General features: G+C 36.2%; 1 protein-coding gene across 6 annotated transcripts in view; it reads right to left on the reverse strand.

Moving 5' to 3' along the window:
- Positions 1-12,762: 12,762 nt before the first annotated feature.
- Positions 12,763-22,014, reverse strand: part of SNX13 (sorting nexin 13) — a 124,896-nt gene continuing 115,644 nt past the window's right edge. For 4 of the 6 annotated variants that reach the window (XM_003357459.6, XM_005667667.4, XM_084977176.1 and 1 more), the window contains exons 23-26: positions 19,401-19,546; positions 19,101-19,169; positions 17,449-17,561; positions 12,763-16,261 (exon numbers count right to left, since the gene is read on the reverse strand). In XM_003357459.6, coding sequence (XP_003357507.5) covers positions 16,014-16,261; positions 17,449-17,561; positions 19,101-19,169; positions 19,401-19,546 — 576 coding nt within the window. In that variant the 3' untranslated portion in view covers positions 12,763-16,013. Of the gene's footprint in view, positions 16,262-17,448; positions 17,640-19,100; positions 19,170-19,400; positions 19,547-22,014 lie in introns of all 6 variants that reach the window. The other 2 variants (XR_014815924.1, XR_014815923.1) reach the window with 1 other exon arrangement.

The following is a 22,014-nucleotide window of genomic DNA, read 5'->3' on the forward strand; positions in this document are numbered from 1 at the left end:
TATTTTAAACCTTAGAAGAACCATTAATTTTTTTAAGACATAAAGATAAAAGTCACAAAAGAAGATAAAATGGAATCAAAAAAATAATCCAAAAGAAGAGGAAAATGGAAGAAAAATCAAATAGGAAAGATAAGAACAACAAGTAAGATGATAAATTTAATTTAAATTCAGCCATTTAAGAATTAAAGTAAATTAAAATAGTCTAAATGCTAAAATTAAAAGGCAGAGATAAAATATAATACAAAGAAACCAACAAAAACAGTCAACTACGTCGTTTCAAAAAGAAACCTCTTAACACAGGGATCAACATACTATAGCTCATGGCCGATATCTAGCCTGTAGTATTTTTTTTTTTTGAAGACCTTTATTAAGTAGACAACAGAACAAAGAATATTAGCCAGGGTGAAGAGGAACACCCTTTGGCAATGGTAAATGGGTCAGTTCACTATATAGACATAAAAATCTTAAATATGTATGAACAAAGCCTCAAAGACATGAAGCAAAACCTGACAGAACAAAAAGGAAACACAGAATCACAACTGTAATCAGAGACTTCAAAAACAACATTCCTCTTTAAGTAAGTGAAATACAAAGCAGGGGAAAAAAGTAAAGATAAGAAACACTACAACCAAACAGCTTGACCTAGCCAACAATCATTGAACATTCCACCCAATTACAACAGAACATACATTCTTTTCAGATGCACAGGAATGATTCATCAAGATAGATCATATACTGGGCCATAAAACAAACTTCAAAAAGTTAAAAGAATGGAAAGTATTTAAAATATGTTCTCTAACTAGAATGGAAATAAACTAGCAATCAATAGCAGATATATGGAAAACCTCAAAATGTTTAGAAATTAAACATACTTCTAAATAACCCATGTGTCAGAAAAGGAGTTAAAAAGAAATAAACTATCTTGAACTGCATGAAAATGAATAAAAAATACAATTCCAAATTTATGGGATGCAACTAAATCATACTTAGAAATTTATAGTATTAAATGAATATATTAAGAAATATATTAATGAAGTTTTCAGATTAATAATCTAAGCTTTCACTTTAAAGAACTAGACAAAGAACAGCAAATTCAACCTAAAAGAAGCTTAAGAACAGAAACAGTAAAGAGCAGAGGTAAATACAACTAAAGGCAGAAAAACCAATGAAACCAAAAGTAGCTCTTTGCAAAAATCAATAAAATTAATTAAACTCTAGCCAATCTAATGAAAGAAGAGAGAGGAGGCAGAGCAGGAAGAGGAGGGAGAGAAGAAGACACAAGTTAAGAACACCAGAAATAAAAGGAGAAACAGATCCTGCAGATATTACATACATTAAAAGATAGGGGCACTGTAAACCAGCTATAATGGAAAAAATAAAAATCATTATATTAAAAAAAGATAGCAGGGGGAGTTCCCGTCGTGGCTCAGCAGAAACGAATCTGACTAGAATCCATGAGGATGCAGGTTTGATCCCTGGCCTCACTCAGTGGGTTAAGGATCCCGAGTTACCGTAAGCTGTGGTATAGGTCGCAGACATGGCTTAGCTCTGGCATTGCTGTGGCTGTGGTGCAGGCAGGCAGCTATAGCTCTGATTCAACCCCTAACCTGGGAATCTCCATATGCAACAGGTGTGGCCCTAAAAAGACAAAAAGATAAAAACATCAAAGATAGGAGGGGAATACTATGAGAAAATTTATGCCAGGGAACTTGACAACTTAAACCAGTGGCTCCCAACCAATGAGAAACACTTAGCAAAAAATGTGAAGACACAATTGGAAGATTTGGTCTTGGCATCTAGTGAGTAGAGATCTAGGAGGCTGTTAAGCACCTTACTATGCACAGAACACCCTCCCACAACAAAGAATTATCCTGTCCAAATATCTCTTTGGTTGAGGAATCCCGACTTAAATGAAATGGACAAATTCCTTGAAAGACTAGCAATCAATAGCAGATATACAGAAAACTTCAAAATGTTTATAAATTAAACACACTTTGGTTTATCAAAAATTTAAGAAGAAACCAATAACTTGAATAATTCTTCTACGAAAGATGCTAAATTCACAGTTCAATATTTTATACACACACACACACACACATACACACACAAAACCCACAAGACACAAAAACTCCAGGCCCCTGTGACCTCACAGGTGAATTCTAATATTAGGAAGAAATAATGCCAATTTTTATACCAGAATAGAGAAACTCATTTTATGAAATCATTACTCTGTTACCAAAACCAGACATTACAGAAAAAGCAATGACTAATACACTTCATGATAACAGCCATAAAAACATTGAATAACAGTGGTTCAAATGCAACAATTTAAAAAGGATAACCAATGATGAGCAGTGGGGATTATTCTCAGGAGAGCATTATCAATGCAATTCACCATATCAATAGACTAGAAAACAACAATAACATGATCACTGAAAATAATGCAAGCAAAGCATGTGAAAACCTTCCACATGCACTTGTTTTTTGTTTTTTTTTGTTTGTTTGTTTGTTTTTTGTCTTGTTGTTGTTGTTGCTATTTCTTGGGCCACTCCCGTGGCATATGGAGGTTCCCAGGCTAGGGGTTGAATCGGAGCTGTAGCCACCAGCCTATGCCAGAGCCACAGCAACGCGGGATCCGAGCCGCGTCTGCAACCTACACCACAGCTCACAGCAACGCCGGATCGTTAACCCACTGAGCAAGGGCAGGGACCGAACCCTCAACCTCATGGTTCCTAGTCGGATTCGTTAACCACTGCGCCACGACGGGAACTCCCACATGCACTTGTGATCAAAACTGCTAGCAAAAACAAAAAGAATTCCCCTCTGTCTGATTAAGAGTATTTACAAAAAGCCTACAGCCCACCTCCAAACTTAATAGAGAAAGAACTGCACAGGTGTATCCGCTCTCATCATTCCTATTCAGCAATATGCTGGAGTTCTTGGTGACGTAAAGCAGGTTAAGGTGTGGGGGGGAGGGAGTGGGAGGCATACAAAGTGGAAATGAAGACTTAAGACTGCCATTATTAGCAGATGACAGGAGTGTCTATACAGAAAATCTCAAAGAAAATTTGAGTAGCAAGGTCACAGATATCAAGGTCAACATAAAACATTATGTTTCTCTATACTAGCAATGAACAACTGAATGTTAAATTAAATACAGTACCAACGATTTGTGTGACATCAAAAAAACCCAACAAACTATTAAATGTAACAAAAATGTAAAACATTTGTTCAATGAAATAAGGAAACACTGAGAATTCATATCGGCTCATGGATTGAAAGTTTCAATATTAAGATGTCAATTCTCACCAAACTGAGCTATTGATTATATACAATTCCTATCAAAAGTTTAGTAGGGTTTGGAGAGGTGGGGGAAGTTATTTTGTTTTGTAGACAAGCTGATTCTAAAATCTGTATGGAGAAGCAAAGGAGTCCAAACAACTAAACTATTTTGAAAACTAAAAACAAGTTAAAGGACTCATACAACTGAATTTCAGGACTTACTACAAAGCCATAAATTATAGTATTGACAAAAGATAGATATAAAGATCCATGGAACAGAAATTTAGAAATAGAACCACACAGGTATGGTCAATTGATATTCAACAACATTCAACTAAAGTGCTAAGCTAATTTAATGGGATACAGAATACTCTCTGCAACAATAATGAAGGATTAACTGGTCACTGATATACAAAACAAAGAATCAACTCACACCTCACAAAAAACTTAATTTGAGATTTGCCGAAGACCTAAATGTAAAGCCTAAAACTATAAAATTTCTGAAAGAAAACAAAAAAGTATCTTTGTGGTATTGATTAAGCAAAGTTTTCTTAGACAAGAAACAACAAGGAAAATTTAATAAATTATACTGCATCAAAATTTTAAAATCCTGGAGTTCCCGTCGTGGCGCAGTAGTTAACGAATCCAACTAGGAACCATGAGGTTGCGGGTTCGGTCCCTGCCCTTGCTCAGTGGGTTAACGATCCGTTGCCATGAGCTGTGGTGTAGGTTGCAGACGCGACTCGGATCCCATGTTGCTGTGGCTCTGGCGTAGGCCGGTGGCTACAGCTCCGATTCAACCCCTAGCCTGGGAACCTCCATATGCCGCAGGAGCGGCCCAAAGAAATAGCAAAAAAAAAAAAAAAAAAATTTAAATCCTGTTAGTTGAAAGGATTGTGAAAGAAATTAAATAAGCCACAGACTGGGAGAAAAACTTTACAAAACACACATCTGTTAAAAAACTTATTTCTATAAACAACCTAAATGAATGAATTAAGATGTTATACACACACACACACACACACACAGCAGAATACTTACTACTCAGTCATAAAATAGAAAGAAATAATGCCATTTGTGGCAACATGGATGGAACTAGAGATTCTCATACTATGTGAAATCAGGAAGAAAAAGGCAAATGCCATACAATATCACTTAGGTGTGAAACCTAAAATATGGCACAAATGAACCTATCTACAAAATAGAAACAGACTCACAAACATAGAGAACAGACTTGTGGTTTCCAAAGGGGAAAGGGGCAGGGGAAGGATGGATTGGAAGTTTGGGATTAGCAGGTGCAAACTATTATATAATGCAGAATGGATAAATAACATGATCTTACTATATAGCACAGTCAACTATATTCAATATTCTGATAAACCATAATGGAAAATATGAAAAAAAATGTATATATGTATACAGTGAACATGTATGTACACAACCTAAATGAATGATTTAAGATGTTATACACACACACACACAGCAGAATACTTATATACACAGTACAAATATATATATATATATACACAGCGAAACTGCTGTACAGCAGAAATTAAAACATCACTGTAAATCAACTATACCTCAATAAAATAAATTTTTTAAAAACTTGTTTTCAGGAGTCCCCATCATGGCACAGTAGTTAACGAATCCGACTAGGAACCATGAGGTTGTGGGTTTGATCCCTGGCCTTGCTCAGTGGGTTAAGGATCCAACATTGCTGTGAGCTGTGGTGTAGGTCACAGATGCAGCTCAGATCCCGCATTGCTGTGGCTGTGGCGTAGGCCAGCAGCTATAGCGCCGATTAGACCCCTAGCCTGGAAACCTCCATATGTTGCAGGAGTGGACCTAGAAAAGGCAAAAAACCAACCAACCAACCAACAAAAAACTTGTTTTCAGAATGTAAAAAAAGAATTTTCGGGACTCATTAATAAGAAAGCAAACAACCCTATTAAAAAGAAGTGAGCAGAAGATTTGAACACACACTTCGCCAAAGAAGAGATAGGATGGCAAAGAAGCAAATGAAAAGATGTGCAAAATATTAGTCATCAGGAAAACACATTAAAGTTACAAAAAGAGACAGTTATACACCCATTAGAATGGCATCACTTAAAAAAACAAAAGTCTTATAATATCAAATGCTGACAAGGATGCAGAGAAACTGAAAATCTTCTACATTACTAGTGGAAGTGCAAAACAACTACAACTGCTTTAGAAAATAGTTTGGCAGGAGTTCCCGTCCTGGCTAGTATCACTGAGGACACAGGTTTGATCCCTGGCCTCACACACTGGGTTAAGGATCTGGCGTTGCCATGCGCTGTTGTGTAGGTCACAGATGAGGCTCGGATCTGGCATTGCTGTGGCTGTGGCCTAGGTTGGCAGGTACAGCTCTAATTCAACCCCTAGCCTGGGAACCTCCATGTGCCATGGGCGCAGCCCTAAAAAGACAAAAAGAAAGAAAGAAAATGGTTTGGCAGTTTCTAATAAAATTAAATATACACTTACCATATAACCTAGCAACATCTCTCCTAAGAATTTACAAAAGAGATTGAAAGCATATGTCCACACACACACTGTACGGCATGCTTGTTCTAACACCAGCTGGTATACTACAACACAATTCTGATGCTACCCTCTAGGAGTTAACGTCACATTCCACAAATTTAAAGGCACATCTCCAACAAGACTGCCCTTACTCCTGATGCCAGCCGCATTTGGGAATGCCCAAGTCAGCTGTACTTTTAATTGCCTTACAAATCTAGGAGTTACCACAACACCCTCAGGTTTGATGAGGCACTAGAACTATTCACAGAATTCAGAAAGGCAATAAATTATGATTACATTTTTACTGTAAAGGATAAAATTCATGATCGGTCAAATGAAGAGACACAAAGTGTGAGGTCTGGGGAGATCCCACTATGGTGCAGTGAGTTAATGATCTGGCTTGTCTCTGTGGAGGCACCTGTTCAATCCCCTGCCCAGAACAGTGGGTTAAGGACCCAGCGTTACTGCAGCTGTGGAGTAGGATGCAGCTCCGGCTCAGATTTGATCTCTGGTCCAGGAAATTCAGAAAAAAGGGTGAGATCTGGGAGGTCCCACAGTGTGAGCTTCCATGCTTCCTTTGCACGCATCAGGGTGGGTGGTAAGACTACTGGCACAGCAATGGGCTCTCCAACCAGGATGATCTACTGAGCTTTGATGTCCAGAGTTCTTATTGAGGTTTCAGCACAGAGATATGATTGAAATCATTGGTCATGTGACTGAACTCAATCTCCAGTCTCCACCAACTCCAAACCTCTAATCACTTGGTTGATCTTTCAGGTGACAAGCCCCACCCTAAGTCAACTCATCTCCTTAGTATAAGATGATTGAAGGAGCTCATGAATAGTAAAGACAATTGCTCATGAAATTCCATGGATTTAGAGTATGCCTCGCAGGAACCAAATTCTTTATTATACGTTTATAGCAGCTTTATTCACAATTACCAAAATCTTGAAATAACCCAAACGTCCTTCATCTGGAGAGTAGGCAAAACAATTGTGGTATAGCCACACTATACTACACTATATGGAATGTTACTTAACAGTAAAAAGGATGAGTTATTGATATATGAAGCAACAGATGAATTTCAAAAAAGTATGACAGGTTTTATTTTGTTACACAGGCATTGTAAATTCATTAACATTATTATATGATCTGTAACATCAGAGGATTAAGTCCTTGTTTTTCTATAAAGCCATAATAATTACATTTAGTTCAGTGTTTTGCAACCTCAGCACTACTGACACTTTGGACCAGATATTTCTTTGTTGAGGAGTGCTCTAAGATGTTTAGCAGCATCCCTCCTTAAGATGCTAACAGCAATTTCTCTAGCCCTAACAATCAAAAATGTCCAGCTACTCACAAATGTTCCATGAGGATAACTGCTAATTCAGTCAAACACAGTTTTTATGATCTTAAATATGTTGTGGAGACAAATGTAACTAACTTAATCCATTAAATCGGTGTAGGAAATTTATGGCATTCAAATTATGCTTTCTAGAGGAACAGTCATCTGAATTTTGTATAAATTAGAAACTTTAGTGTAATATTACTTTTGCACTAAGGCAAAGACCTATAGTTGTTTTAAACCAAAATTATTAAAACTATCTGACTTGTCCAAGTATTCTCCTTGTTTAGTAATATTATCTGATTTTTCTATATTTATAAACCTAATTATTAAAATAAGGACTAGCATTTTTCCTGGTGTTATTTTTTCTTGTTATACACATGTAACATACGCACAACTTTGTTTTTTTATGTTTTATCCTAGCAACCAAGGCCACTAATTTAAAGAATGGATTTTTCACCCACCTCCTTCCATAAATATTTGAGTTTCATTAAAGAGCTAGCAAACTTACACACTGGACTTTTTTTTTACTTTCTAAAAATTAATTCGTTCTTTTTTTTTAATTTATGTAAGCCCTTAGTCTATTTATGAGATCAAACTTAAGAGTTCCATTAAACTTTATAATCTAAAATTAATTATCTACAGAGATAAGCAAAGGTATATAAGTCTATCAACAAATACATTTAGAAAATATTTCATACTCATGTGATAGAAGAATTTTATCCAACTCTTGAGCAAGCTAAGGGAACTCTGGAGTTGAGTGGTGGACTTCTTGCTATTTTAGTATATATGTGTGTGTGGTTTTTGCGTGTATGTGTGTTTTTAGGGCCACACCTGAGGCCTATGGAAGTTCCTAGGGTAGGGGTCTAATGGGAACTATAGTCACCAGCCTACACCATAGCCACAGCAATGCAGCACCTGAGCCAAGCCTGCAGCAGCTTACGCCAACGCCGGATCCTCAACCCACTGAGCAAGGCGAGGGATCGACCCCATGTCCTCGTGGATACTAGTCCAGTTCGTTAACCGCTAGGCCACGATGGGAACTCCATGTGTTTTGTTCTTAATGTAAAGCACTTTTTTGAATCTTTATCTGGCTCATCATGAAGTTTTGTTTTTAAAGAAACGAGAAAGAAAAATGAGGCTATTCAACATCCATCAGGTTGCATAGGAAGTCATGAAGCTTGTAACAAGCCAGAAGTAGTATTTTCCATTCAATCTGCAGTCCTATTCCAACACACATTCACTCATTGATAAAACTGTTATAAAAACCAAGAAAAATTCTTAATTTCAACCACTCTTACTCCATAACTATACGAAACTCATTGAACTTTTTCAGAAATTCTTGTTTAAATTCTCTATTTGATGGTTAATCTGTGTATCTGAATTAGATATTCTCAGTACTGCATGTAAGTGATCGATTTTTGTTCTCAATTTCTAGAAGTTGAGAAACAATAAAGTGGCTGAATGCCAGCTGCAAAGTACTACTTTATAAACAGACCATTTGTTAAAGGCTAGTTGCCTCTCTTTTAGACAGAAAAGATTTTCCCCCATTTATGAGCAAACACACAAACACACAGAAGTAGCAGCCTCATTTAAACAACTGCTTGTCTCTTGAATCAAAAATAAAGAACGAAACTCACCATATTGTTGCAGCAGCTTTGGAAGGAGGGAAGTCAGAAACACAAAGGATTGCAGGGAACCACTATGTTTCATGCAGGCACAAAACCTTTTTTTTTTCAGCTTATTGTACTATGTAAATACGACAAACACGGAGGCTTCTACCTCTGGCAGAAGAAACACCATTATTGGTGTAGACTACAACGTGAACTTAATCCCACAGGTGAGACCAGCAAGTGGCCTGCTAAACCTACTCCGAAAAGCCAGTTAAGATATTTAAGAATCCTCAGGACAGGCAAACAAAAAAGGCAAATGGCTGCTTGAGAATCACAAGGTCAGACTATAAAATATCAACTTCCCAACATTGCTTTCACCAATCGAGAAACACAACAGTTGTGCTGTGGGCTAAATCAAAATCAGAACCAGGTAGTTGCCATAGTGGTGGTTCAGCAGTCACGAACCCAACTCAGATCCATGAGGACATGGAGTTCTATCACTGGCCTTGCTCAGTGGGTTAAGGATCTGGCGTTGCCCTGAAGTGTGGTGTAGGTCACAGATGCAGCGTGGATCTGGCACTCCTGTGGCTATGGTGTAGGCCAGCAGCTGTAGCTCTGATTAGACCCCTAGACTGGGAACTTCCATATGCTAAGGGTGTGGCCCTAAAAAGAAAAGCAAAATCAGAACTAGACTTGACCAAGACTCAGGAAAAGAACCAGAGAAAGAATGGGGGTGGGAGGCAGGAGTGGAAAGGGGAAAGGAAGCAATCAGCAAGGGTGAAAACACCAATTGTTGAATGAGGCTCATCCCTGGAGGTTAAGTCAGTGCAGGTGAGTCACCTGGGCATCCAGTGTAACCTTCACTTGTCGAAGGAAAACTCAAGACACCAGAGCATTTTAAGAAAGGCTTTTAAATACTTGCAAAGAAGTCTGCAAGGTATTTTTAGGCTCAAGGACTGGCTTACAGAATTAAAAGGACAATAGTTATTTGAAAGGAAAATATCCCATGAGTATGTTACTGAGGTAACAGCCTGGTCATTGGAGTAAAACAGCAATTTTCCCATATATATCATTAATCTCACATCTTTAAACATCAAGAAAAACCTCATTTTTCTTGTTTGTATCTCAGTTGAAAAGTCCTTCTCTTCCTCTCCTATTCTCCCCTACTATGGGATGCTTATTTGAATCAAGACAAGATAGAATATTTTGCTTTGCTGCTTCGAGCCTTCTTGCCCTCTTAAAACAGAGCTAGGTATGCCACTGTTGTTGCTACAAGACCAGCCACAAATCTGCCAGGTGACTGATTTCAGAGAAAAGACAGATACCCAGAATTAAAGCTTTTGGTCTCTTTATCTCATTTTTGTGCCTGAAAGCACAGATCAGTGGTTCTCAACTGGTGGAAACTTTGCCCCCAGACATTTTTGGTTGTCACAGTGGAGGGTAGGGAGATGCTACTGGCATCATCTAGCACATAGAACATAATGATGCTGCTAAACTTTTTAAGGGTCAACAGGACAGCTCCCACAAAACAATTATGCAGCCCCAAACATCAATTATGCCCCTGGTGAGAAACTGGCACCAATTCTAAAGTCAAAGCACCTGAGATTTCAACCTGATCACTTAACCAGGTCTGAAATGTTGGTGTGCTTGAGTTTTCCCATCTATAAACTGGAGAACATAATAGCAGCTACACCTCCAAAAACTGTGATAAGTGCTATAGAATTGTTTGCTATGAAAATCTTTATTGGAAATACCCAAGTATGTTCCTCCAGCTTCTTGGATTGCAATATATGTTCATAACATGACCACAAACTTTTTTTCACCTGCATCTAAATTTTTTTTGCTGTTTCCACTTCTGGGTGAGAGGCTTCTACACAGGATAATGACCTGCAGTGCAACTCATTACCTCTATTAGCCATTTTTTTTTATCAATATAGTCAACAGTTGCACAGAAGTAAGTTACCACAGTAGTTACGACTGCTATCCTTTGAAAGGCCTGTTTATAAGGTGCCTAAGAACTTAGATTTGGGGAGTATTCCTACCATTCCCCAAACTGATTAAAACTATAGGCAGAGTCTTGAATGAGCTTCCTTGGTTGGCCATGTTGCACATGTTATTACAACACATTGCTGGGGGGAATTAAGTGTATCCTGCAAGATTGCATTGGGAGAGGAACTTTGGAAGCTAGTGCCTAGTTCCCCTTAAAATTTTGCCCAATACACCCTTTTCCTTTGATCATGTTCTCTATCCTTCGGCCATAAGAAATCTTTGCTGTATGACTTTAGACCAAGTCCCGAGAGCCTTCTGGTGAATCACTAGGGAGTAGTCTGGCGTTTTCCAACAAACAGACCTACTATTTTATTCCACTCAATGACATGTAAAAGGTCATGTTTACCAACTTGAAATATATCACATTTCGTACAATTCTCATACACTGTTCACTGGTCATCAGAAATGAGATTATTAAATAAATTCGTTCTATTAATTTTTCTTTTCTTGTGAAGTACTGGGTTCTTAGCTGTTGCCATTGTTCCATGATCAAACATAGTATCTGCTATTATGTATGGGTCAATGTCTGCAACCCTTTTTTTCTTTTTTTTTTTTCGGTCTTTTTAGGGCCACACCCACTGTATATATGGAAGTTCCCAGACTAGGGGTTGAATTGGAGCTGCAGCTGCCGGCCTACACCACAGCCACAGCAATGCAGGATCCGAGCCATGTCTGTGACCTACACCAAGCCCCTGGCAATGCTGGATCCTTAACCCACTGAGCGAGGTCAGGGCGAGAACCTGCATCCTCATGGATACTGGTCCAGTTCGTTGCAGCTGAACTGAGCCACAGTGGAAACTCCTGCAACACATTTTAAAAACTGAACTGTATGATGTTTCTCTCTCCTCTCTATTTACTCCTAGGTACTATTCTTGTGCACATCAGCAAGATCCTTGGCAAGTATCTTTTTCACTTCTCATGAAAGACATTTATCCTTCACTGAGTTCATCATTCTGGTACTCAGGGACAATTTCAACTCTAATATCTGCTGTCGATTTTTCAAAGTCTCCTTTTTCTTTCAAACACTGAACTTTCCATTGGAATGGACAGGCTAAAAAAAATACACAACCCCCCCCCAAAACACTGTGTCCCATTGGTTTCTCTGTCTAGTTTATATTCCCTAATTAAAAATGCTTCACCTCTTTGCTCTCCCCTAAGATTTTTTTAAAACCACATTCCTTGGGAATACTGTTCTCGAGCTATTAATATGTGTTCATGACAAAAATACATATTAACTAAGTTTGGGGAGTCAGGAAAACAAATTGAGTTATTACAGAATTTTTCAAAATCTTTGATATGATCACTTGAATTGTGAAGGACCATTTTATGGTTTTGGGTAGTATGTAGATTTGCATGGGTTACATGAAAGCATAAAATTATTCCTCCAGGAACATTTTAAAGGGACTAATATATTACAGTATGCATTTTGAGAAATATTCTGCCTGCTCCTGGTAGGGTAGGAGTAATACACTGATGTCTGAAGAGTCTGTGGATAAAGATTCAAGAAGGCTGTAAATACTATGACCAACTAGGCATAGCTACATTGCTGAGTACTGAATCTAATTGGCTTTAGAACCAAAACCTTTAATATCAGGCAGACTATGAATTTAAATTGAGATTAAACAAATATCATTAATGGATTATTTACTGAACCTTCCCTCTATGAGAAAACTATAATTTGGTATGTAAGGAAGTATTGTTTCTTTAATGTTTTGATGGTATAAATTACTTGCCCCAGAAAAAGAAAAATTAAATTCAGTCAGTTTTAAATCAGTAATCACTCAAGAGTTCATCTATCAACCTGGAACTTGAATTGCTTGATTTCTAAAATGAAAAGAAAGGAAATAAATACAGTTGCTAAAAGTAAGGAAACTGGGCAAGCATTTTTAAAGTAATAAAAATGCATCACTACTAAATAAATTCAACAAAAAGGTTTGTTAATACTTTATTAGTATTTTCTAATGGACAGAATATAACGCAAACCAAAAAAATCTTTAATCTTTTTAGTTCAATAAAAATAACTGACATTCTGATTGTTGTTTCTTCTTTGTTAAAGAAGTATTGATAGAATAGTTAGGCACACAGTTGACACTTACTGTACAATGATATGCACAAGTTATCTTTTAACAATTATAATCCTAAAATGTGCTCTTTGTATTTTTCCCTTGTAATAACAGGAGCCATTCTCCTATAAGCAAAATTTACTAATAACAAAAGAATTTTACAAGGAGTGACAAAAAGACTTTTAAAACAAGTCCTTAAATAAAAGGATGCAGCAACAACGGAATGTAAGTTGTTGGGTTAAGAAGACAGTTTAAACTAGATCTCAAAACATTAAAAATTCATTTATTTTACAATTACTCAAATACACATGCATTAAATGAAAATATTGCACAAATTAAAATTTTAGATTGTGTAATTTTACATTGTTCTTCATTTTTAAAAAGTTGGTACACTTTCTGGGTAGCACTTAACTGATTTTTTCCAAACATCAGCAGCACAAACTTTAAATTAGGGAAATGAAATATTTAATAAAGTTTTAAATGTTTTCTTAAAAAAAAAATTAAGGCTAACGAAGTGCATCCATTGGTCAATGGCACAATTACTTTCAGCAACTATTCAGAACACTCTAATTGTAGGAAATGCCCATCTGTTATATTTAAATCATACAATCAATTTCTTAGGTGAATGAAGTTAGTAACTAGTGACGGTTTCTAAATAGTTTACGTTACCTGAAAAATCAGAAAACCCAAACAAAGAATGATTAATTCTGAAGTTTCTTGCCTAAAGGCACCACTGACTTAAAAACACATTCAAAAATCAAATATCAGAAGACATAAAGCCTCTTCATGTATATATCGATATATGCAAATGCATTAAATGTAATGACTTTATTAAACATAGTACTCTGTACTTGACTTATGGGTTAAATATTTTACACACAACTTGACCAAAAGTATCTCTAATTTTAGCATGACCATGGCTCTCTGATGTAAAACACAGATGTGCAAATGGAAGATGCACAACCATTTACACAGACTACCATTTGACATTTCTGCTTTTGAAATATAAACTCTTTTAAACAAAATTATTTTAAAAATCCATTTACTCAATTTTTGGTATGATCGCAGTTATCTTGCAGGGCTTTATGAAAATTTGCAATCCTGCACGACCTTTCTTTCCCTGGTTGATGGCCAGCATTCCTCCCATTATCTAGAAATGCTTTTTTACATGTACATGCTAGGCTCTTACATGAATTCTTTATTCTTAGATTTATTTATGTCAAAAATATACTTGAAATGGACATGGGTATATTTAAAAATCATTGCACTTATGGCCATGCTGATGCTTCCTGTAGACATATTTCACATATCTTTTCTTCCAAAGCCTGGGGCATGGGGAGGGACCAGGGCAGGAAGACACACTGAGAAGAAATATTATTTCTTCCACCAGAGTCGATAAGGATCTTTTTTCATTTGCAAGTTTAAATGAAAGGGATTTCATTTATGTAATTCTGAAGACATGCAACACAGGCTGAGTATATGCATACTATAAGTATGCACAACAGCATTATTAATAAATATGATTATTATTATTATTATTATTATAAAGCTTTAAAGGAAGGCTTTATGCTACTAGGCTTTGCTTTCAAAGTAGGATCTCACTGAGAACAAGACAATAATATCTTGTTCCAACCTTAAAGCTCCCAAACAACTGGGATACCAATACTCTGTCCCTTTATCTAAGCACCTGGACGTTCTCTTAATACCAGGATCTTGGCTCAGTGGTCTGATAAATAGCTTCATTATTTTAAGGTTTTAGTGTTAAATTTTTTTAAAAGAAAAAATCCTGACACACCCAAACCCTTGGTCACTCGAAGTATTTAAAACAATGCAGAAATCCTACATACAAGGGATATGAAGACTTCCAAGATGGACGAGTGGAGAATGCGAAACTATAGAAAATGCAGAGGTTTCAAAACTGCAAAAGGTATTTTGCTGTTGGTATAAAATTATTTTAGGGACTTAATGTATACACCGAGGGATTTTGCCAACTTGCTTTATTTTGTAGAGTTTTACATTATGCAAAATATAAATAAAAGCATATTTTAAAAAATATTATAGTTCTGTTTTCATTATTTTCATATATGTACACTGTAATAGAGTTAGGAATTTGTTCACATATGACTAATAAGCTCATTTAATCCTCTGATTTGCTGTTTTTGCAATCACCTAACGTATGTCTAGATCACACAATTTAAAATTAGCATATAGTAACTTTCAAAAGAGTACTAATTTTTAAATTTCCCTATTTTTATAAGTATTTGGCAGTTCTTTCAACAAATTAATCCCCTATTATGTAATCAGTAATCTCTTAAAGAAAACTGTAATAATTTCAAAACTTAAATAAGAGCCACCATATGCTTCTTTTTGCATACAGAATATCAAAATAAAACTTATAACTGAGGACCATAAGAGCAAAATAGAGCCCTTAAGACACATAGCAATCAATTAAAATCTGTTTTCTACCAAAGAATAACAAATCCAATCAAATTTTGGTTTTGATTGGTTTTACTACATACTTGGTTTTTATTTTATGTCACAAAACTGTAATTTTGGTATAGTGTTACTTCATACTTTAAGGGCATTCTGTCACTCTCCCCAGACCTGAAAGAGATGTTCTAAAGATCGTTCACCTAGCTAATCTACACTCTATCAAAATTCTGACAAGACCTATAAAATCATTATGCAAAACAAATCCTCCCAAACAGAACATTGCACAGTTTCCCACTGCTAAACAAATTAGCCAATTTATCTGTGAACCATTGTTTTGTGCTTTCCTTAGCTCTCATATATACACTCTGGCACTTTTGTCACTGCTGGAGAATGCTGATTAGTTTGAAACGGAAGAGACCAACGGCATTCTTGCTTGAGATGGGGGCAGTATCCTCTCAGTGCTGCAAAAATATGCACCAAATCATTTAAGACACAGAAATCTCTCTTGGTAGTGGCTGGATTATAGACAAGGATGAGAAGAACCACAGTCTTATGGATGTATTAATAATCTATTTTGAGACACTAAAAGACTGGTGCAGACACAACAGTATATGAATTAAGCCCCAGAAGATCTGTTCATACCATTAGTTCTGGACAAAATGAACACCAGCTTCATAGATTGGAGTGTCACCTTTTCTGTAAAGAAGGCGCTTGAGTAGTCTGAAGTTTCTGTTTATATTTCTGCATCTGCTTTGACCGTGAATGCAGTTTGTTGAAAAGTTCACGGAATTTATACTGTGGAAATAAGGTTTCCAAAAAGCCTTCCAAAAAGACATAAACCATTCTCCTGTTTAACTGGTTGTGTTGAAACATTTCAAAAACACGAAGAATACCCTTTCGTGTGGTCTCAGCCCCAATAATGTGCTTCAGTTCATCTAAATGAAGGGGAGGGGAGGGGAAATAAACATAATTCATTACTCAAAGGAAATACAAGGCCTAAACTATGCTAAGTTAAAGCATGTAAAGTACACAGCAGGTAACTGATAAATAGTAGGTGTTCAGTTAATGTGTTTCAGTTATTTAACATTGACTTAAAATGTGTATACATTTGCAAGCATGCATGCATGCATCCACTTATGCAATAGATACTGGGAGATAATACAGCACAGGGAGAAAGTAGGACCCAGGCTCAGAAACCCCAAATTACAGTTATAATCTTGTCCCTTAAATATCTATAGGATAACTTACCCACCCTGAATCTCTCTCCTCATCTTTAAATGGGGATTTATAACAACCAATATCTTTATAACTGCAAGCTTATAAAGCTTTGTTTAGGGGGAATTCCATTTGGCGCAGTGGAAATGAATCTGACTAGCATCCATGGGGATGCAGTTTTGATCCCTGGCCTCACTCAGCAGGTTAAGAACCCAGCATTGCTGTGAGCTGTGGTGTAGGTCAGACATGCGGCTTGGATACCGTGTTGTTGTGGCTGTGGCTTACGCCAGAGGCTTTAGCTCCAATCTGACTCCTAGCCTGGGAACTTCCATAGACCCTAAAAAGACAAAAATAAAAAAATTTAAAAAAATAAAGCCTTCTTGAGATAACATGAAAAATGGTGTGTGAACTCTAAAACACTATACAAATCTTACTTTGTCTAATAAACAGTGAGAAACACTATGAGGAAATAGGTAAAAGCCGATCTATTACCTCAAAAAACTTGTAGGACTGTAACAGTACCATTAAAATACGAAAAGCATAGAGATGTTTACAGAAAGGAGAAACGTTCCCTTCATGTAAGTAGACTTTGCTACCTGGGAAGAATTTTGATAGGTGCAAACAAATGAAGGATTGAAGTCCATGAATGAGCAAATGAGCACCAAATGAAAAAAAATTAAAAACAATAACCAAAAAACAGTTAATGGTGCCTAGGCTTCATGATACTGTTAAGAGGATTAAAGATATATGAGAAATGCCTAGTACAGAGCCTGCTATATGATAAGCCATCAAAAGATAGTTATAATGAAAAGTTATAATGAAAAGACAGATAAATTTAGCATGCTCAATGCCATAAATTCAGAATAACTACAAATCAATGAAATTTAAACCAATAATGTTTACTTACCTGGCATAATGGAAAGTAACTTAGTTTTTCCTGCAACTCTTGTTCTCATTCGAATAGCTTTATCTCTGCATGGAACAGACTCTGCTAAAATGCCATTTGGCCAAAAGGCATCTCTATTTAAGAAGATTAAATAAATTTTGTAAACATTTTCATTTTCTAATGATACAAGTTGGTAAAATTATTCCAATTTTCTACAGAAAACACAAATGTAAACAGAAAAAGAAAACACTTCTGAAATTTTATATAGGTGTGATAGTCAACAAACATAAACTAAGTGCAGGGTTCAATTTTAGAGGTAAAAAGATATATATGAGAAAAAAATATGTCTGCCCTAGAATAATTAAGCCAATATAAAAAAATTCTGTCCCCGCCATCTTATCGCTGTACTGATTACAATGTTCCTTTCACATTTATAATCTATTCTCCATTACTTTCACAGCATGCTTGATTCCTGTTCTCCAGTTCTCAGGCTAAAGGTAAGAATTGACACAATAACTAAGCTTCCATCTGGGAATCTGGTCTGAGAGAGACTCCCCAGAGCAGTCATTCCTGACTCTGACTACACATTAGAAACAACTGGGAGTTTTAAAAGCTCTTAATGTTTAGTCCTTCCACCAAGTTAATTAAGTCAGACTCTTTAAAGGTGGGACCCAAGCATCAGCACTCTTCACAGCTCTCCAAGTGATTCCGACACGTAGGCAAGGTTGAGAATCACTGCTCCAGAGCAACGTTTACCCACCCTGAAACAGAATGAACGTGCCCAGGCAGGTGGTCCAGATCTTAGAAACGGTATGGTAAAATGAGGAAAAACTGAGCCTCAGATTAGAGACACCTATTTCCCTACAACCCTTTCGGCTTAACTTCACTAATCCTCAGTTTCCCCCAATAAAATGGAAAAATCCCTATCTTGTAAAACAGGATAAAATCAGAAAGTGTACATTATGTAGCTGAACAGTGCCAAGTTAATAGTTAGTGTATGGTATTGATAGTTCTGTTCTTATTTCTGTTACTTGAATGTCTTGAATATTTATGCCTTGCTTATCTCTCCCTTTTAGAAAAGAGGTTTATTTCTCGGCCATGCCATGCTTTCCTTGCAGGGACTGAATCTTATCTCTCAGTTCCCAGTGTGGGGGCCAGACACAGAGGAAGCGCTCAGGATATTTTTGTGGAATGAACATATGAATTGGAGTATCACTGCTCTTAATTTGTACTCTCTTCAGAGGTTCAAATAATTAAACATTGGAACTTGGCCAGGGACATACAGATTTCTAACATTTTTCATTTAAAATCGAGGTTAGCAAATACAACTTAGAAAAATTCCCCAAAACTAGGACATCTGATTACATGGTCAACATCATGTCTACACTAATATTTCATTTTAAAGCCACATTAATATTATAAAATGTAGCCTAATATCTTAAAGATTTTTCATTTACACTTTTTTCTATTTTGGTTTAAAAAAACAAAGGTTAACAGGTGCATGGGACAAATGTTTATTATAATTCTTACAAGTCTTTTTGCTCATCAGCGATGACTAAAACCAACTTTAAGGCCAAGAAGAAAGGGAATGCAATCAAAGTTAACTGTTCATCAGTGATAACAATGCTCAACTCTGTACTACCTGAGAGAAGTGACTGTGTCTTAAGATATACCTGAAACGTTTCACTAAGTCGGCTACTTGCTCAGGTGAGGTCATCCAATCAACATGGTCAACTATTTTCCTGAAAGCAAAGAAATTTCAATGAGTATGGTCATGATTTTAGAAGGTGAATAAAATAACATGACTTTCATTGAGTAGGCAATTTAAACTGTATGTAAATTATCTGAGAGCAACAGACTGTTTTAATTATCTCTTTCTTTTAAAAGCTCCAAAGAAGGAAATTCCCATACAAAAGGTTGAACCATCTACTTCCAGAAATAACACTCTAAAAGCTCTTCAAAAAAAATAGTACCTATTAATAGTATCACCATATGTGGCTCTAATAAGTTGTTGAAGTAGATTTTTGATATTCCTTCGCAACCACTGATTTCTCTCTTTTAAGTCGAATACTTCATCCATGAGAAGCAGCATTACCCTAAGTGGAATATTGTCATCCACCTGACAAAATATGGGAAGAAATACAGATACATTTATTTGAGTTGACCATCTACTGTGAATAGCTACTTTTGCAGCTTTTAACAAAATGACTGCTATTATTTCACAATAGGAAAACAAGTTATACTATAGCCTTCATAGGCCAACATTTCATTCTAATTTAGAAAAAATACTTTTAACAGGCATTTGACAGAACACAGAATCTGACAACGCTACATCCATCAGTATGTATTACTTCATAAGGCAAATGCTAGCTCCTCTGCCTACTCTCTGGGACACCGTTTTCAAAAGGACAAAATATTTTCAGTATTTCTCTTTATTTAATAGAACAAAACACAATTTACACAGAATTTGTTTTGCTTGGTTAGTGAGTTGTATGTATTTAGATATTTTTAGTATAAAGAAGTTGAAAAAATATCCAGTCACACAGCTAACACTACAAAAGGTGCCTAGATTACCTGAATTTTCTTTGAATTTTTAACAAGTAAAATTTTGCATACTTTTATCATGGGAATATACAATTAATGATATTAAATGAAAGAGACAACTAGAATGCTTTGATGTGGAAATACATACATAAAGCAAAAAAAACAAACAGGTGTAGATTTAGAACTGCAACAACACTGCCTAACTGCAGTAATTTTATAATTCTTTCATCACTAAGGTACTCTTTCCAATCATTTCCTCATCAATGTTGTAATTTAAATATTGAGAAAACAGCATGACTCATACATTTTTCACTGTGTTGTAAACATTTTCTTAGTGCACCTTCTCTTTCAAATATTGAAAGCTTACAGATTAACCAAACTGGGGTGTGGGAGGGAGACCCAATTTTGAAGGCAAAATCATTACTGTTCTATTCTCTAAATGTATTCCAGAGTTTGGTGCAACATGACCACTCTAATAAACAGTTAAATTGTAAACACTCTTTTTTTTTTTTTTTTTTTTTGGTCTTTTTGCCTTTGCATAGAGCCACAACCATAGCACATGGAGATTCCCAGGCTAGGGGTCGAATCGGAGCTGTAGCCAGTGGCCTACGCTAGAGCCACAGCAACATGGGATCCAAGCCGTGTCTGCAACCTACACCATAGCTCACGGCAACGCCAGTTCCTTAACCCACTAAGCAAGGGCAGGGACCGAACCCGCAACCTCATGGTGCCCAGTCGGATTCGTTAACCACTGAGCCACGACAGGAACTCCTAAATTGTAAACACTCTTAACAAAAGGCATAACATTATGGACATCATATGACTATAATGCATAATACACATTCTAAAATATTCTTGAAAAAACAAAAATATCTTTGTTTAAGCAGTTCACTATAAAAAATCCAATGAGAAACTAAAGGATGATAATTATAATTATTTAAAATAAAATAAATCTGCCCAATAGAACAGAATACAGACCTCAGACCCAATACATAAACTATGTGATTTGTGATAAGGAAGAAACATACTCTGGGGAAAAGAGGGCCTTCTCAATAAATGGTACTTTAAGTCAACTGGACTCCTACCTCATGCCATATAATCAGTCCTACATGAATGGCAAATCTAAGTTCTGGCATGGTAGACAAAAACGATTTTTAAAGAAAATCATAGGACATCTTTGTGACACTGCAGTAGGTGCAGATTATATATAATGTATCAAAGCACACAAAGTAGAAGATACTCACAATACGCAAATAGTTATATCTGACAAAGAACAGATACTTAGATTATATGACACACTCTTATTAATCAAAAAGACAAAGACAGCCAAACCAAAGAAAACTGAGGGAAAGAGCTGGAGAGACAAGACAGGACGCCCAAATGACCAATAAACATACGAAAAGGGGTTTAATATTTCAACAGTCATCAGAGAAATGGAAATCCACATGTGACACAACAATCAGAATGGATAAAATTAAAAAGGCATAACATATTGAGTTTTTGGCAGGCTATGAACCACTGATATTCTTTCTCATGCATTGCTGATTGCAGTGTAAATGGAACAAATACTTTGGAAAACTATTTTGACAGTATGTATTAAAACTGAATGTATCTATAACCTCTGACCAAGCAATCCCATTCCTGTGTATAGACAGAAATGTGTATTTAGTTTTTTTTTTAATCAAAAGACATGAACCAGAATATTCACAGGAGTACTATTAAGCAAAGAGTATAATACAGCAAATAAACTGTACTTCCAAAATGTAGTACTATAAGGGCCACAAGAATGAAGAAACCACAACCGCACAAAACAATATGGAAGATCATCACAATGTTGGGCAAAAAAAGCCAGACTTAAAAGCTACATACCTTACTGTTTCATTTATATAAAGTATAAAAGCAGGGTAGAAGTCAGGATAGTGATTATCCTTGGCAGGGGAGAGGATAGTGACAGGAAGAGAGCATTAGGGACTTTCTGGGGTACTGGTAACATTTCTTGTTTATTGTGCTGATTACATGGGTATGCTCAGTTTGTAAGAATTC

The sequence above is a fragment of the Sus scrofa genome, chromosome 9 (assembly GCF_054392235.1).
Source record: "Sus scrofa isolate SSC_HxYL_T2T_F1_AM1 chromosome 9, Sscrofa_HxYL_maternal_Yorkshire_Landrace_v2.0, whole genome shotgun sequence".
NCBI classification, from domain to species: Eukaryota; Metazoa; Chordata; class Mammalia; order Artiodactyla; family Suidae; genus Sus; species Sus scrofa.